The sequence below is a fragment of the Salvelinus fontinalis genome, chromosome 40 (genome assembly GCF_029448725.1).
Source record: "Salvelinus fontinalis isolate EN_2023a chromosome 40, ASM2944872v1, whole genome shotgun sequence".
In the NCBI taxonomy this organism is placed as follows: Eukaryota; Metazoa; Chordata; class Actinopteri; order Salmoniformes; family Salmonidae; genus Salvelinus; species Salvelinus fontinalis.
Genome location: NC_074704.1, coordinates 15,145,498 through 15,165,293, shown reverse-complemented (window position 1 = coordinate 15,165,293; position 19,796 = coordinate 15,145,498). Strand labels below are relative to the sequence as shown.

General features: G+C 42.6%; 1 protein-coding gene across 2 annotated transcripts in view; it reads right to left on the bottom strand.

Moving 5' to 3' along the window:
• LOC129839789 (VPS10 domain-containing receptor SorCS3-like) overlaps window positions 1-18,042 on the bottom strand; it is a 205,014-nt gene extending 186,972 nt beyond the window's left edge. For both annotated transcript variants that reach the window (XM_055907426.1, XM_055907427.1), the window contains exon 1: window positions 17,072-18,042. In XM_055907426.1, coding sequence (XP_055763401.1) covers window positions 17,072-17,794 — 723 coding nt within the window. In that variant the 5' untranslated portion in view covers window positions 17,795-18,042. The remainder of the gene's footprint in view (window positions 1-17,071) is intronic.
• Window positions 18,043-19,796: the final 1,754 nt, after the last annotated feature.

The following is a 19,796-nucleotide window of genomic DNA, read 5'->3' as shown; positions in this document are numbered from 1 at the left end:
AGTATATTGTCTGGGTGATTTAAATATTGACTGGCTATCATCAAGATGCCCACTCAAGAAAAAACTTCAAACTGTAATTACTGCCTGCAACCTGGTTCAGGTTATCAATCAAGCTACCAGGGTAGTTACAAACAGCACAGGAATGAAATCATCAACATGCATTGATCAGATCTTTACTAACGCTGCAGATATTTGTTTGAAAGCTGTATCCAAATCCATCGAATGTAGTGATCACAATATAGTAGTCATATCTAGGAAAACCAAAGTTCCAAAGTCTGGGCCTAATATAGTGTATAAGAGGTCATACAATAAGTTTTGTTGTGATTCATATGTTGATGATGTAAAGAATATTTGCCCATCTGTGGTGTGTAATTTTTTTATATTTTTTATTTAACCTTTATTTAACCAAGTAGGCTAGTTGAGAACAAGTTCTCATTTGCAACTGCAACCTAATGAGGAGCAACCAGACGCTGCACTTGATGCATTAATGAAACTACTTATTCCAGTTACTAATAAGCACGCACACATTAAGAAAATGACTGTAAAAACTGTTAAATCCCCTTGGATTGATGAGGAATTTAAAAATGTTATGGTTGAGAAGGATTAGGCAAAAGGTATGGCAATTAAGTCTGGCAGATCAACTGATTGGCAAATGTACTGCAAATTAAGAAATTGTGACTAAACTAAATAAATAGAAAAATAAACTACACTATGAAACAAAGATAAATTATATGAAGAATGATAGTAAAAAGCTTTGGGGAACTGTGGTGGCATATTTCTGCTTTACCAAATGAGGAGAGATACAAACTACACACCAGTCAGATTTATACTTAAACTACATCTTTAAATATAATAATAAGCTTTGCAATAGCATTTGACTTTCAACAATTCACTGTTTCTAATGAACCGTTGAGAAGTACCAACAGAAAAGTACAAAGATCTTTTATAGCCAAGATACACCCCTCTCAACTTAAATTACGAATTACAGATCTTAGGAACTGTTCACAAAGAAAGACTTTTTCTTGAGAAAGGAGTATCCCTTAGCCAGATAACATTCACTATTAATTATCGTTGAGTTTGGTCCCTCAGACAAGGTTCTAATCTCGTTCCTGGTACTTCATAGTACAAAAACACCAACTCATCCAATGGCATAAATCAATAATCAACTCTAGATACTCCCATCTCAAGTAAACCCCCTCTTGACCCCACTCCTGGACAAGCTCACTGATGGTAGTGAGCTTCTAGGTCATACACTATCCCAGGATAAGTGTAAGATCAGAGAGGACATACAATGTTTCCAGACACTGACATACATCTCCCCCAATGGGAAAAGGAGGGAGTGACAGGAACACAGACATTGTGAAGACAAGTAATTGGTTCCCCATTAATCACAACATCCCTTCACATGGTTTAAGAATAGGTAAAGACACATTCACATATGAAGACAATGTTCCATTCTGTCCTCTTCCCTTTCTGATATTCTGCATAGCACCAGGGACATGTAAAAGACAAGCCTGACCTCTCCCCTCTCTGGGCCCCAAGTGACTGAGCCCTAGCTGAGGGAAAAGTGCAACTGCCAACACTATAGTCCAAAAGGATACATTCTAATGACTATTATGCAAATAAAACATCTTAATTATCTATGTTACCCAACTAATTCTGATTCTTCCGCCACAGAACATTAAATTACATTTTGGGAAAAAAAGCCAACTCGGCTCCTTCATTCATTAAATCAGATGGCTCATTCATCACAAAGCCCACTGATATTGCAAACTACTTTAATTACTTTTTCATTGGCAAGATAAGCAAACTTAGGGATGACATGCCAGCAACAAACGCTGACACTACACATCCAAGTATATCGGACCAAATTATGAAAGACAAGAATTGTACTTGGATTCTGTAAAGTCAGTGTGGAAGAGGTGAAAAAATGATTGTTGTCTTTCAACAATGACAAGCCACCGTGGTCTGACAATCTGGATGGAAATTTACTGAGGATAATAGCAGACGATATTGCCACTCCTATTTGCCACATCTTCAATTTAAGCCTACTAGAGAGAGTGTGCCCTCAGGCCTGGAGGGAAGCTAAAGTCATTCCACTACCCAAGAATAGTAAAGCCCCCTTTACTGGTTCAAATAGCCGACCAATCAGCCTGTTACCAACCCATAGTAAACTTCTGGAAAAAATTGTGTTTGACCAGATACAATGCTATTTCACAGTAAACAAATTGACAACAGAATTTCAGCATGCTAATAGGGTAGAACACTCAATAAGCACAGCACTTACATAAATAACTGATGATTGGCTGAGAGAAATTGATGATAACATGATTGTGGGGGCTGTCTTATTAGACTTCAGTGCAGCTTTTGATATTATCAATCATAGTCTGCTGCTGGAAAAATTTATGTGTTATGGCTTTACACCCCCTGCTATAATGTGGATAAAGAGTTACTTGTCTAACAGAACACAGAGGGGGTTCTTTAATGGAAGGCTCTCAAATATAATCCAGTTAGAATCAGGAAGTCCCTAGGGTAGCTGTTTAGGTCCCATGCTTTTTTCAATTTTTACTAATGACATGCCACTGATTTTGAGTAAAGCCAGAGTGTCTATGTATGCGGATGACTCAATGCTATACACGTCAGCTACTACAGCGACTGAAATGACTGCAACACTCAACAATGAGCTGCAGTTTCAGAGTGGGTGGCAAGGAATAGGTTAGCCCAACAATAGGTTAGCCCAACAATAGGTTAGCCCAACAAAAACTAAAAGCATTGTATTTGGAACAAAACACTCACTAAACCCTAAACCTCAACTAAATCTTGTAATAAATAATGTGGAAAATGAGCAAGTTGAGATGTCTAAACTGCTTGGAGTAACCCTAGATTGTAAACTGTCATGGTCAAAACATATTGATGCAGTAGTAGCTAAGACGGGGAGAAGTCTGTCTGTAATAAAGCAATGGTCTGCCTTCTTAACAACACTATCAACAAGGCAGGTACTACAGCCACTAGTTTTGTCGCACCCTGACTACTGTTCAGTCGTGTGGTCAGGTGCCACAAAAAAGGACTTAGGAAAATTGCAATTGGCTCAGAACAGGGCAGCACGGCTGGCCCTTGGATGTACACAGAGAGCTAATATTAATAATATGCATGTCAATCTCTCTTGGCTGAAAGTAGGAGAGATTAACTTCATCACTACTTTTATTTATGAGAGGTATTGACATGTTGAATGCACCGAGTTGTCTGTCTAAATGACTGGCACACAGCTCGGACACCCATGGATACCCCACAAGACATGTCACAAGAGGTCTGTTCACAGTCCCCAAGTCCAGAACAGACTATGGGAGGCACACAGTACACATTAGAACCATGACTACATGGAACTCTATTCCACATCAAGTAAATGACGCAAGCAAGATAAAAAAAACACCTTTTGGAACAGGGGGACTGTGAAACAACACAAACATTGGCACAGACACATGCATACACACACACACACATCACACGATAACATACGCACCATACATACACATGGATTTAGTACTGTAGATATGTGGTAGTGGTGGAGTAGGGGCCTGAGGGGACACAGTGTGTTGTGAAACCTGGGAATGTATTGTAATGTTTTTAAATTGTATAAACTGCCTAAATTTTGCTGGACCCAAGGAAGAGTAGTAGCTGCTTTGGCAGCGGCTAATGGGGATCCATAATAAATACAAATACAAATACAGAGGAACTCTGGGGCTCTGTCAGAGTCACCATCGGGATCTTGGTCACCTCCATGACCAAGGCCCTTCTCCCCCGATTGCTCAGTTTGGCCGGGCGGCCAGCTCTAGGAAGAGTCTTGGTGGTTCCATACTTCTTCCATTTAAGAATGATGACTGAAGAATGACTCCGGGATGCTGACCTTCTAGGCAGAGTTCCTCTGTCCAGTGTCTGTGTTCTTTTGCCCATCTTAAACTTTTCTTTTTATTGGCCAGTCTGAGATATGGCTTTTTCTTTGCAACTCTGCCTAGAAGGCCAGCATCCCGGAGTCCTAGAGACCACGTGTAACAACACCTGCACAGGATCAGTACATCTGAACATCACACCTGCGGGACAGGTACAGGATGGCAGCAACAACTGCCCGAGTTACACCAGGAACGCACAATCCCTGCATCAGTGCTCAGACTGTCCGCAATAGGCTGAGAGAGGCTGGACTGAGGGCTTGTAGGCCTGTTCTAAGGCAGATCCTCACCAGACATCACCGGCAACAATGTCGCCTATGGGCACAAACCCACCGTCGCAGGACCAGACAGGACTGGCAAAAAGTGCTCTTCACTGACGAGTCGCAGTTTTGTCTCACCAGGGGTGATGGTCGGCTTCGCATTTATCTTCAAAGGAATGAGCGTTACACTGAGGCCTGTACTCTGGAGCGGGATCGATTTGGAGGTGGAGGGTCCGTCATGGTCTGGGGCGGTGTATCACAGCATCATCGGACTGAGCTTGTCATTGCAGGCAATCTCAACGCTGTGCGTTACAGGGAAGACATCCTCCTCCCTCATGTGGTAACCTTCCTGCAGGCTCATCCTGACATGACCCTCCAGCATGACAATGCCACCAGCCATACTGCTCGTTCTGTGCGTGATTTCCTGCAAGACAGGAATGTCAGTGTTCTGCCATGGCCAGCGAAGAGCCCAGATCTCAATCACATTGAGCACATCTGGGACCTGTAGGATCAGCGGGTGAGGGCTAGGGCCATTCCCCCCAGAAATGTCAGGGAACTTGCAGGTGCCTTGGTGGAAGAGTGGGGTAACATCTCCCAGCAAGAACTGGCAAATCTGGTGCAGTCCATGAGGAGGAGATGCACTGCAGTACTTAATGCAGCTGGTGGCCAAACCAGATACTGACTCTTACTTTTGATTTTGACCCCCACTTTGGTCAGGGACACATTATTCCATTTCTGTTAGTCACATGTCTTTGGAAATTGTTCAGTTTGTCTCAGTTGTTGAATCTTGTTATGTTCATACAAATATTTACACATGTTAACGTGTTGAGGACAGAGGGAGCTGTTTTCACTTTGGGGGAAAATCGTGCCCAATTTAAACGGCCTCGTACTCAATTCTTGCTCGTACAATATGCATATTATTATTACTATTGGATAGAAAACCCTCTCTAGTTTCTAAAACCGTTTGAACTATATCTGTGAGTGAAACAGAACTCATTTTGCAGCAAACTTCCTGACAGGAAGTGGAAAATCTGAAATCGATGCTCTGTTCTAGGGCCTGCCTATAAATGGCCTTCATATATATCAGTATACATGCACCTCATACACCTTCCACTAGATGTCGACAGGCAGTGAGAGAAGAAATGGAGTGTATAACTTGATCTGGGGTCGAATAAAAGCTCTTGGCATGACGTGTCACCAGTTTCCTGTTTACTGGAGCGCGCGAGAAGGGACCTGGTATTGCCTTCTGAAAAGCTGTCGTTATAGACGACTAATATCTCCGGCTTTGATTTTATTTGATAAATGTGACAATATCATCGTAAAGTATGTTTTTTCAATATAGTGTTATTAGATTATTGAAATTTATTCGGGAAGTTAGGCGTGTTGCGTTGTGTGCCTTTTTTCAGGAAGGAGAGCTTTGCGCTACTTTGCTAGCTTTCCGTGCTAATTGACTAGAGAAGAGGACATTCTAAAACCAAACAACGATTGTTCTGGACAAAGGACCCCTTGTACAACATTCTGATGGAAGATCATCAAAAGTAGGACCCATTTTATGATGCTATTTCATATATCTGTCGAACATGTGAAATAGTAGTTTGCGCCCAGATTTTGAGCACGCTCTCGCTATAACTAAAGTGGATGTCGTAATGAAGTTATTTTTAGAATTCTAACACTGCGATTGCATTAAGAACTAGTGTATCTATCATTTCCTATACAACATGTATTTTCTAGTAACGTTTATGAATAGTTATTTGGTCGGAATAGTTGAGTGTCATAAAAATATCCGCACATTCTGGGAAAAATATGCTACGTTAGCACAATGTATAACCACTGATTTCAGCTCTAAATATGCACATTTTCGAACAAAACATAAGTGTATGTATAACCTGATGTTATGGGACTGTCATCTGATGAAGGTTTATGAAGGTTAGTGAAAATTAATATCTTTTGCTGGTTTATTCGCTATCGCTAACGTACCTTTTGCTATCGCTAACGTGCCTTGATGAATGAATGCGGTTGTGTGGTAGGCTATTGTAGTAAGCTAATATAATGCTATATTGTGTTTTCGCTGTAAAACACTTAAAAAATCGGAAATATTGGCTGGATTCACAAGTTGTTTGTCTTTAATTTGCTGTATACCATCGATTTTTCAGAAATGTTTTATGATGAGTATTTAGGTATTTGACGTTGGTGTCTGTAATTACTCTGGCTGCTTCGGTGCTATTTCTGACGGTAGCTGTGATGGTAGCTGCAATGTAAAACTGATTTATACCTCAAATATGCACATTTTTCGAACAAAACATAGATTTATTGTATAACATGTTATAAGACTGTCATCTGTTGAAGTTGTTTCTTGGTTAGTTGGGTTGGTTCTTGGTTAGTTAGGTTGGCTTTGTGCATGCTACCTGTGCTGTGAAAAATGTCTGTCCTTTTTTGTATTTGGTGGTGAGCTAACGTAAATATATGTGGTGTTTTCGCTGTAAAACATTTTAAAAATCGGACATGTTGACTGGATTCACAAGATGTGTATCTTTCATTTGCTGTATTGGACTTGTTAATGTGTGTAAGTTAAATATTTCTCAAAAATATTTTTTGAATTTCGCGCTCTGCCTTTTCAGTGGAAAGTGGGAGGAGTTCCGCTAGCGGAACCCCGGTGCCAGACAGGTTAAGTTTGCTGAAAAGAAACGCAGTTGACAGTGAGATGGCGTTTCTTTTTTTGCTGAGTTTATAACCGACTTACTTTCAGTGTAGTGGGATTACACAACAATGTATTCACTGTTAGGGTGCAGGGGAATCCCTGAACACACTAGAACCTTAGCTGTCGTCTCCCATTTGGAGACGTAATGAGTTTATGTACAGTGAGCTCCAAAGTATTCGGACAGTGAATTTTCTTTAGGTGTTTTGGCTCTGTACTACAGCACTTTGGATTTTAAGTGAAACAGCATTACAGACAAAGACATTCATCAACATATTATTTTTTTAAGTATGTTACCCATGTTGTTTGAGGCTTACAATAGTATTAGCCTCGATCACTAGCAGACAACTGTAATGAATACTCAGGGAGAAAAAGGTGTAGATTTATGCGCAGAGCGCGGCAGGTGTTTATTTCGACCTTCGCAGAAGGCAGGAATCATGTTCACAGGCAGGCAATGGTCATACACAGGTAGGCTAACAGGCAGGTGAATAAAAACTAGGACTGAAGGCTATAACTGGTTCTCACAAACAAGCTAGGGAAAGGCTTAGTAGAGTCAAAACTAACAATACCTCACAAAAGGCACAAATAGAATGAACTGAACTGAGTAACTAACACAGGTGAAATCAATGAACAAAAATGAAAGACGGCGCCACGTTCAAGAACACAACGAAACAGAACACAAGGTTGACTAATAAAATAAATGCAGAACCTTACAACAACTGTGGTAGGCGCTACTGTTACCACTAGCAAGCTATACCCCAGTTGGGAAAAGACACAGAGAGGCTTTGGTGGCAGACAACAGATGTTGTGAGGCTTTTATTTGGGCTGCCCTGAAGGGGTAGCTACAGACAATACTGTACCCGCAGACTTCAGTATTTCCTTATGTACTGTCACACAGGTATCAAGAGTATCACATTTGGGACACAGGATAACAATGAAATAAAGCAGACTGTTTGCCCTAGTGTTCCTCTTACGTATTACAACCATTCAAAAGGGAGGGTGATAAAATGGATATAGTAGAGACATAAAGAGAGGGAAACAATAAAAGCTATGAGAGAGAGAGAGAGAGAGAGAGAGAGAGATGTATTTATTTATTTGACATTTTGCAGGATGAAATCTCTTGAGATACACTGTTTAGTTTTATAGAGCCCCCGCGAAAAAATAATACTTACAATAGAGAGAGAGAGAGAGAGAGAGAGAGAGAGAGAGAGAGAGAGAGAGAGAGAGAGAGAGAGAGAGAGAGAGAGAGAGAGAGAGAGAGAGAGAGAGATGGATGGGGAGAGAACCAGGAGGTGTTTATGTGCTGTGTTCAGCTCTATGGGCCTCGCTGCAGAAAATTGCTGCGTTTTTCGACGTAGCAGCCAGAAGAGCAAAAAGTAGTGAGTAAGCTGAAACACCTGAAATGTGTCAGGGTAAGTATTTATTTAGTTACACGTTTGTTACCATTCATTACTGCAGGTGTTCAACTCAACTCTGTCTGAACTCAGGCTTTATAATACAGTATGAACAGAGAGAGAGGGAGAGAGAGACTAACAACTTTTACATATTTAAATTAGCAGGGGGAGGTTGTGTGTGTGTTTTTCTCTGTGTGTGTGTGTGTGTGTGTGTGTGTGTGTGTGTGTGTGTGTGTGTGTGTGTGTGTGTGTGTGTGTGTGTGTGTGTGTGTGTGTGTGTGTGTGTGTGTGTGTGTGTGTGTGTGTGTGTGTTTGTGCCAACCTCTCATTCAGCAATTTACCACCAAACACTTGTTAAGTAATGCTACTGCTGTATAATCAACTTACAGTATATCACATTCCCTCAATTAAACAAAGTTGCATCATCATTTCCCCCTTATGGCCTCACATTTTAATAGCAACAGTGGTAGAAGCTATTTATAATCAATCTGGGGACTGAGGAAACTTCAAGGCACACACCCAGACAAACCAGGATATCTGGCAATTTCCTTGTCTTTGTATTGACGCCTGCTAGAATGAGTCCCAAATTACTAAATGAGTATCCTATACTTTACATAGTGCACTCCTTTTGACCAGAGCTATATGGGGACTACATAGGGAATAGGGTGCCATGTGGGACGCAGCCCTAGACAGGTAATAACCAGATACATAAGGAAAGCAGTAACAACCCCTCTGCGTATATGTAGACTGTCTGGAGGTAGAAATCGGCTGTTGTCCAATGGAGCAGACAGGTGCTAGCCTACATACTGTATCAAAGAGTTTTAGAAGCAATTAACACCTTACCTAAGGGCATTGTTCACACAAGGCCTTTTCATGAGCATTTCCTAACTTGATTAAACTGTGGGCACTAGTTAGTATAGGCTATCAAAGGGCCCAGAGTATTACCTTAGGCACTAAGTATAGGCAATCACATGGGCCCAAAGTATCTCCTGATTGGGATACGCAGTCAAGGATATCTCCAGGCCCTTTTCATTCATAACAATCCCACGTTGTGTAAAACCAACAACAAAGCAGTGAACCTAGCTAGCTCATGTTCTGATGCCCCTCCCACTCAGCGAAACTCCTCTAAAGAGAAGGCAAATGAATAATGCAGTGATATCTATAAACACTCTATAAACTTTCTATAAACTCTCTATGAACACTCTATGAACACTCTATAAACTCTCTATAAACTCTCTATGAACACTATGAACACTCTATAAACTCTCTATAAACTCTCTATGAACACTCTATGAACACTCTATGAACACTCTATAAACTCTCTATGAACACTCTATAAACACTCTATAAACACTCTATAAACACTCTATAAACACTCTATAAACACTCTATAAACACTCTATGAACACTCTATGAACACTCTATGAACACTCTATGAACACTCTATGAACACTCTATGAACACTCTATAAACACTCTCTCTCTCTCTCTGTTTTACTGGGCACTGCTGCATTATTAGGTTTCAAATCAAGCTCGTCTTTACTTCTCTTAAAGCGTTATTAAAAATGTAAATGTGTGAATGTGTAGAGGGGGTGACTCATTTGTTTAGAGGCGACTTTAATGAGAATAGTTAAACTATTCTCATTAAAGTCGAGAGAGAGAGAGAGAGAGAAAAAAGAGGAATAGATTCTTCCTTTAGAAAATACAATGGTGAGATAGGAGTTCAAAGTCACATACTGCTTGCTTCCCCAGACTGACTCTGTTAGCAAATCTCCTATCATCAAGCTGCATCTATTTCCCTCCACTAAATGACAGACGCTAACACAATATGTTTGGTAATGGCCGATGTTTAAGCAGGTTATTATCATTAAAATATAAATGGGAATAAAAAAGGGAAGGAGAAGGGGATACTAAAGTTAATGTGGCGTGGCCCCGTTTTACAACCACACACAGTATTTTTCATAGATAAACCGCTAGATCATTTTAATTGGACAGTGTGTTAATTGAGTGTGGGTCCTGGGATAAAATGTGCCATTATTGGTCTGCACCAACGACAACCCCTCACAAGAGTGACACCATTCACCCGACCGAGTGAGAAAAAGAGGGAGAGAGTGACAGAAAGAGGAAGGGGGAGGGAAAGAGTGGTTGCGTGTGTGGGAGAGAGGGGGGGAGTGTGACTGAGAGAGAGAGAGGTAGGTGATCTCCCCCTCAACATCCTCTCTGACATCATTACTTAGTCATTGCGTTCTGCCTAGTGTGCTAACATTCAGGAAATGCCAAGAGAGATCGACGTTACAAGGTATCCCACTTTGACTCAAAAAGCAGGTGGTAAAGGTCAAGGGGGAGCATGCTGCATATACCACCTACATCGATCTACCTACTACACTGCACCATGCAGTCCAACCACTACCATGCAAAACTGGTCTGAGATCAGCTGTTAGAGAACTAGAGAGAGTCAGACTACGACAGTCCAACCACTACCATCCAAACTGTACTGGGATCAGCTGTTAGAGAGCCAGAGACAATGTCACGGTCGGCTCCTACTTTATCCTGAGATACCCCCCATGGGAAAAGGGGTTTCATAGAATGAAGATGAAACCAAATGAAACCAAATCACATTTGACACTTTTATATTAATGTAATTAACACCCACACACAGCCTCTCTCTCTCTAACACACACACTGACAAACTCACACACACGTACACCACAAATGCAGCTCAGTGCTCTGTCGACACCCTTGTACTGCAGAACGGGATCAGTGGCCAAGCGTATTATTACACTCAAGTCATACATTCTTAACGTATCCTTCCACAAAGGCCTACTATAGTACCTCTACCGTGGCGATGGCACAGGAAACAGAATGAGACCATTAGCTTGGTAATTGACTGCTTTTAGAACCTTTCATCCAATGGGTAGCTCCGAGCCATGCAGGAGACATGAGTCTCAAGGTTTTTAGTGACTTCTGTGGTCTTAGATGTTGCTCTGTTCCAACAGCAGGTGCTATGTAATGTGATTGTAAGTGACCTTGAATGTGTTGTAATGCAGGCATCAATGCAGCATCAATGCAGGCATACTGGGTAAATGTGTGGCTATCAAAAGCTGATAAGCCAACTGTAGTTATGTTAAACTACCTTATTCAGTAGGTCTTGGAGAGCAGTTATGACAAGGAGTTTCATGACCTGGCCCGACCAGGGAAAGTTCACTAAGGTAAAACGAGGACCCTATGTATAATTCCATCACCTTTCACATGTTTCTCTCAATCCAGTTCATTAACTAGATAATAAATGGCATGCATGTAGTCAATCTTGATAAAGCGACTAAATAAGATGCTAAACGCTAGCCTGAAAACGTTGGGTCAAGTGCCAAGACGTTAGCTCTGGGGTGCAAGTCAAGACAAATCCTCCATTTAGTCATGGCGGCACATGACGTCTTGCCACCAAGCTTCACTACTTCCACTGCGGAGAGGAAACAAGGGCTGGGAAAACACATTTGTAAACACGAAGTAGACAAAGAGGGGAGGGGATGGAGGGATGAAAAGAGGAAATGTCCCTTTGGAAGAGTGCATTATTTATCCCATCCTATCCTCCTCTCTTCCCTTCTTCCTCCAGAGCAGTTAGTTCCTCCATAGCGGTAGGTAGCAAAATAGTGCCACTTTACAAGCCATTAGCATCACTAAATGGAAGGGAAGCCATCCAAGGGGTGAGAAGAGACACAGACAGGGCTAGGAACAAGCCACCTGTGTACATCCTAAATCATGTTCCAGGCCTCAGCATGGATGCCAAAGCTGTGTTTAGCTATGCCAACCAACTACGCCACCCTCTCCTTACTGTTGGTGGTTGCAGTTAGGGGGTTGGCAAACAACGATATTCTTCCAGACGAGTGGATGTTGTTGACTAAGGAAGTTCATTTCAGTTCAGTTCAATTAATTTCAGTTTGTGAAATTAATTTCAGTACATTTCAGTTGAGTTCAGTTCATTTCAGTTTAGTTCAGTTTATTTCATTTCAGTTGATATCAGTTCATTTCAGTTGAGTTTAGTTCATTTCAGTTTATTTTAGATTATTATGAGGGGAAGAATCCATGTGTACTAACATATTCCTTTGTTCAGGTTGAGGAGCCAGGTGCTTGAGTCTACTAAATGTACTGCAATTATTGAAGAAATTAAATGTTTCCAATTATGGTCCATGCAGTATGCCAACAGTATAGTTAATGAATGTGTATGAAAGAGTTCCACATGTGCAGTAGATTACAGTAGCCTTACAAAATGGGTCTCTTAAACTACTTTGTGTGTGTGTGTGTGTGTGTGTGTGTGTGTGTGTGTGTGTGTGTGTGTGTGTGTGTGTGTGTGTGTGTGTGTGTGTGTGTGTGTGTGTGTGTGTGTGTGTGTGTGTGTGTGTGTGTGTGTGTGTGTGTGTGTGTGTGCATCTATTAGCTCTCTGAAAGAGATGTGGGCATTTCAAAAGACCAGCTCACTACATTGATAACCTGCCAGATATATAATGAACTCTCCTTACATTAAAGACCACTCACAGAGTCCCAATCTGCATCGTATGCAAATTCATATTTAGATTTTCCCCACTGGATGTATGAAGAACAAAGAGAAAACCGTGTGTTGCATCATGAAGAAAAAACATCAAGATAAAAATTGGCCATATATCCTGCCAAGGCAAGCAGATTTTCCTGCACTATTGACATATACAGTATGTAGATATTCACTACCAGCGAAGTGCATTACTGGAAGCAATGACTTCAAAAGCGAGTGGATGGATGAAATACATTATCAAGGTTGAAAATCACTTAGGAAAGTGGCTTTTATGATAGTAATGATAAGCATGAAGCACAATACTGGCGGCCATTTTGGATCCACACTGGCAAGAAGAAGAAAACCTGCCATTAAATTCATAAACACCACTGAGAATGAGAAACTCGACACTCAGCCCATAGGGAGGCTTTCTCCCCAAAGGGAGGCTAGTATCCACCCAGGGCTCAAGCACACAGACAGACAGAGAAGAGACCACATTAGCCTTGTCTACATGCCTTACTACCCAGGTCATCCTAGAGGAGTAGTGGCTCTACTACACCACTACTACCCAGGTCACCCTAGAGGAGTAGTGGCTCTACTACACCACTACTACCCAGGTCACCCTAGAGGAGTAGTGGCACTACTACACGACTACTACCCAGGTCACCCTAGAGGAGTAGTGGCACTACTACACCACTACTACCCAGGTCATCCTAGAGGAGTAGTGGCTCTACTACACCACTACTACCCAGGTCACCCTAGAGGAGTAGTGGCACTACTACACCACTACTACTACCCAGGTCATCCTAGAGGGAATAGTGGCACTACTACACCACTACTACCCAGGTCATCCTAGAGGAGTAGTGGCACTACTACACCTCTACTACCCAGGTCATCCTAGAGGGAATAGTGGCACTACTACACCACTACTACCCAGGTCACCCTAGAGGAGTAGTGGCACTACTACACCACTACTACCCAGGTCACCCTAGAGGAGTAGTGGCACTACTACACCTCTACTACCCAGGTCACCCTAGAGGAGTAGTGGCACTACTACACCACTACTACCCAGGTCACCCTAGAGGAGTAGTGGCACTACTACACCACTACTACCCAGGTCACCCTAGAGGAGTAGTGGCTTTACTACACCTCTACTACCCAGGTCATCCTAGAGGAGTAGTGGCACTACTACACCACTACTACCCAGGTCATCCTAGAGGGAATAGTGGCTCTACTACACCACTACTACCCAGGTCATCCTAGAGGAGTAGTGGCACTACTACACCACTACTACCCAGGTCATCCTAAAGGGAATAGTGGCACTACTACACCACTACTACCCAGGTCATCCTAGAGGGAATAGTGGCTCTACTACACCACTACTACCCAGGTCACCCTAGAGGAGTAGTGGCACTACTACACCTCTACTACCCAGGTCACCCTAGAGGAGTAGTGGCACTACTACACCTCTACTACCCAGGTCACCCTAGAGGAGTAGTGGCACTACTACACCACTACTACCCAGGTCACCCTAGGGGAGTAGTGGCACTACTACACCTCTACTACCCAGGTCACCCTAGAGGAGTAGTGGCACTACTACACCACTACTACCCAGGTCACCCTAGAGGAGTAGTGGCACTACTACACCTCTACTACCCAGGTCACCCTAGAGGAGTAGTGGCACTACTACACCACTACTACCCAGGTCACCCTAGAGGAGTAGTGGCACAGGGCACAACACAGCTCAGGGAGCACAAGCAGAGCATTCTGAGTAGAAGTCAAAAACAAAAAAAGTAAAAGAGGGAAAGGGGGAAAGGGAGTGTGGTGGCACATCGACAACTGAGTGAATCCATGGGTGAGGCCAGATTAGACTCGTTCAGCCTCCCACCCCCACAACACACACACACCAACCCTAACTGCTGTGGTTAAGTTAGAGTTAGAGGACTTCAGGCTCCATCAGGCCGTCCTTGAGGGCTTAATTCATCACCCATTCAATCAGGAGCTAAGGCCCAATGAAGATAAAGTAGTCCAGTACTAGTGTCTGAGAGCTGGAGAAAACATGCTTGAGTAGGCAGTCAGTCCCCCTTGCCTGGCCATAAGAAAATATTTCAAAATGGATGCGTGTTTCCATCTTCAAGATAACTATTACAGATTTACAGCTGGGGGAACAGAGGCAGGGAGTTGGGCTGGCTGTGGTAGACAATACACCCAGAAAAACTTGTTCACACACACAGAGCCAAGCGCGCACACACACACACACACACACACACACACACACACACACACACACACACACACACACACACACACACACACACACACACACACACACACAGACACACACACACACACACAGAGCCAAGCACACACACACAGAGCCAAGCACACACACACAGAGCCAAGCACACACACACAGAGCCAAGCACACACACACACACACATTTCCCCAAACCGCCGCAGCCATCACTGTGAGTTAAAAAACAAGTTCATGCAGCGGGTCATAATAATTTCAGACAGAGGACTGAAACTGAGGGATTCATTTTTTGAATCCAAATGAAATCAAGCAAAAAGAGGCAGCCACAACAACAAAAGAAACATGTAAGAACGATGCAAAAAAGAGCCCAGTGGTTTTCTCTGCTCTGAGTCTGCACGGTTGTGGAAATAACTTCTATTCATTTCACCTTATTATTCTGTTTCAAATGAAGGCCTCTGTGCCCTTTTAGGGGGAGGGGGGTGAAATCATGTCAGTTTTCCAGCCATTTCAGAATACAATTGGGATGGAATGATCTGGCTGCTTCTATAAGATGATTAATCTGTGTCATAACAACCATTTATTTATTAGAAACCTGAAGTATTAGCCAGAACAGGGACAGGTCCTATCATTAACATGACCTACACGTTCCATAGAGACCTCGGTTAAAGTACAAGCTGTCTTCACTCACAGAGGATGAGACGGGTTGTAGTGCATCACCAATTACTACCCTTATGAAGACTGACAGATATTGGTGGCAGAACAACATTTATGGATCAAAATCAGATATGACATACCACTTCTCCTCTGTGCAGTTGTAAAGCTGCTATTACGGGCTCATAGCCTGCCAATCAATGACATTGTATTATTGACCATCACCACAGGTATTGATCACATAGGCCAAGGCATGTTAAGAACAGTGGTCTAAGTGCTGTGAATGTTTGCTAGGGAAGTTCAGGCTTCACAAGGGTCCTTCCCTGGACGATTCAATTAGAGACCATTGTCTCAGGCTCTGTATCCCTACACCACTGCAGATGCAGCTTTTGGGAAGCATAATGATAAGTCTCTCGTACATTGTACGCCACCCTTTGGAGTGTCTGTGTAAGTGCAGGTAACAAGTGCACCGATTATTAATTTGAGGAGCGAGGCATTATTCTGAATAGGAGTTACTCTGGTATGATGATAGTTTGCAGATTCATTCATAAAAAAATCCCAATAAATGGTAAATATGCATATAAAGTCCACATAATTCATAGGCATAGAATATAATTATTAAACTAGGCCTATTAAATCTATGGCTTTTGTAAAGGAATTGTGAACATAGAAGCAACAGGAACAAGCCAGCAATTCAGAGGACCACATAGGCTCGCTTTCATTCAATGTTAAATTTCGTTATTACAAGTAAAGAGTTCAAATAATTCATACCCACGTCAAAAATATTTACAAATCTGCCCGATCAATTAGCCTAGATTGGATGAAAAATATCGGATCCAAAGCGACATATAAACGATCTATAACAAAACATATATATTGCAAAATACAGGACACGTTAACGATTATAATTTATTTCAGTCGTATTCATTACATATAAATGAACTAAAAATAGTGGAATTCACCTGTCAGAGTAACCTAAAGGCGCAAGTATAGTGAGTGTTTTCCAACCGCTATGTGAAGCAGTCCTGCTCTCGGTATGGCACGGTCACGGAGTCTGCAGCAAGCAAGCATATCTCCGTGTGCAATAGCAATACCAGTCCAACCGGGCCCCGAATGCATCTGGAGGTGCTGAAACCTATGTGGGATATTGTCCTGCTGTGCCCAACTGAACCAATGCACCTGTTACAGTGGACAAAGAACTCGCTAAAACAAGCGAATATTTCCGTGCACAAAACAGTTTGGATATAATAAGCCTTTACAGTCCTTGGCGAAACGTAGTGCTTCATAATATAAAATTGTTTATTTTGTGAAATACAAATACACATGACAAATGGTGAATAATCATCACTTACGCTGCTGTTTTGCCCCGACCAGTAAACCACTGCGTGGTTATGCGCTGAGTCGCCGGTCAAGGCGAAAGTAGTGCTGCTTAGTTTGGGATCATCTCCTCTGGAAGTCCCTCGACCCTCGTCCCTGTTCCACTTGAATTCGGATCGGCCCAGTCTGTGTCCGTCCAGTAACGGACCAGGACTCCTTCTCTCATCTGATGTCTCTCCTTCTAAACCGGGGCCACCGGTCCTAAAGCTCTCCCTAAACTCGGGAGGTTCGGGACCGCTTCGCTTCGCTCTCCGTAACGCAACATCCTCAGCACCATCAGTGATTTTACCCAAATCATTCACCCCAATATTATATTCATCACGGTACCCTTCTTCGTTTTCACTAGACCCAGTTAAATCTTCCAGAGCGACTTTTGGTGTAATTCCATCGTCATTGAATCTCGGCTCATTCACAAGAACACCTGCCTGTTGGGTGTCGCTTGGTACTCCAGTATTTTGGTCAGTAACTCCGAGTAGCTGGCGCTCCAGCAGGACCTGTTCCAGAGCCGCCTGCCTCGTACCATCAGCCGCGTGCGTACCGATATCCAGCTGTAATTCCTTCAGGTGTAGCTGGACCGGTGACTGGCACGATGCGCAAGTTATCTCCGCCTTGACATTTAGCTGGGTATGAGCGGAGATCAGAAGCCAGGTACACATAGTTAAGTGCAAGCCTGGGCAGAAGCCAAGCCAAGTATCCATTGCTGGTATAGTTAGAGATTTCGGTCCAACACACGGAGCGGGAAAACCTTATCCAACCGAGGACCAACTCCTCCCGAAGTCGGTGAGATTGTTGGGGTATTTAGAAAAGCGCTCTTCAGCTAAACTGTTCACGTTCAAGGAGCTGGTCGCGGGAGCCACCACATAGGGGAGGAGCTGTATCGAAGCCGAGCTGCCGAATGTACACCCGGATGAGAGGGAGACTGTGAGAGAACGCGAACGCAAGAGTGAGAGGAGAGCGAGAGCTGAGAACGGGAGAGAGAGCGAGAGAGAGAGAGAGAGATGCGCCGTGGCTTTCACACTGGTGGTGATAGCCCATTAGTAATCGAATATGATATGACGGATAAATACCTATTCAACATAGCTTTCAGCAGAGAGATAACATCTGACAATGTTCATATCAAAGTCAAATCAATGGTGTCAATGTATAACGATGCTTGATGTGATTAGGGACCAGGATGTCCAACACATTATAGTCTTCATAGTGCTTCAGAACTCATTATTTTTATTAACCCGAATCAAAGTAATTGGTTTTTAATGTAGTCCTGTCCAAAGGAAACTGTATTTCCTGAAATGCATCAAAATTACTTTAATGTAGCAGGTGCTCTGACACCTTAGACTCTTGCCAATTAGATGTTCCATTATGCCATGACATAAAGGTTAATGTGCGCACAGAGGGAATTATTAGCGCAATAAAGCAATGGCATTTTTTAAAGATCAGCAGCCGAATAAAAATGATGTTTGTGCAACCAGAACATTAAAGACATTGTCCAGTTATTAACTTGTTATTATTTGAGAAAAGGTATTAAAGTAACTGTCCAGTGTTTCCAGATTTCCATGAAATATGACCTACTACAATTACAATATGACTGAAATAGTTTTCCTTAGATTATTTTTTAATGACCTGTGCTTCTTTGTTGGAATGGTGTTGGCATACAACAACAACAGAACTATGTGGCGTATTCTGGTCCTGAAAATACTCATGTGAATAGACCACTGATTGGCCAGCTCGTCCGCTGATCCAGACATCATCCTCCGTTAGATAATAGAAAGCATATTTTAAACTGTATGTTTGAGATAGCAGTTTGAGGTGTGGTTTGTTATAGGTCTATGTTATAGACCTGTGCGCAATGCTTGTATCTCTGCATGCTCAAGAATGAAACAATCTTGTCATCATTTTCATTTATGTCTCATGACAGCCAACAGACGCGACCAGAAATGAACGAGCCGCACAAGGCTGAGTCGAGTCTGACGGCATATAGCTGGCGGCTGAGTCGAGTCTGACGGCAGAGTACTGTACTGGGCTGGGGCATTCAAATTGAGCTCTAGTGTGCGTGCAGAGAAGGCCCAGCGCAGAATCAATACGGTGAATTGGGCGGATTTGGCAAGGGATTAGGCTATTCCCAGTAGTAAAACACAACCAGCGCCAAAAGGAGAGAGTCCGGTGGACAGGGCGGGAGGTATGGAGGGATTGATGGATTTGGACAAAGACACCAGGTGTTTATCAACCCAAGACTTAATTAAGAAGCAGCCAAAGTGTGAAAAATTATAACACATCAAATCAAAATCAAATCAAATCCCATTGGACATTTCAAAATTGAATGCAGCCTACCAATTTCTCATAGAATCTAGCCTACATCACAGAAAAACCTAAGACATAGAAATATGCAGAATGTCCTTCATATCTATAATACATTAGCAGTGGATGGGAGAATCAGACAGAATCCACAGGTTCATGACCTCCAATGGTGTCTGGTATAGCGATAAACTTGAATATGTTGTGGTCTCGTTGGGGTCAAGATGGCTAAAACCACTGCACCTCCAAATAGTTCCACGCCATAGAGGAAATAACAAAAGTTTTAACTCAAATGGCACCCTATTCACAAATGGTTCTTGTCAAAAGTTCACTCTTAGAAATATTGGTGACTCGAGGAACCCTGGAAATCCTCAAGGAACCCTGGAGATCCTCAAGGAACCTCTGGAG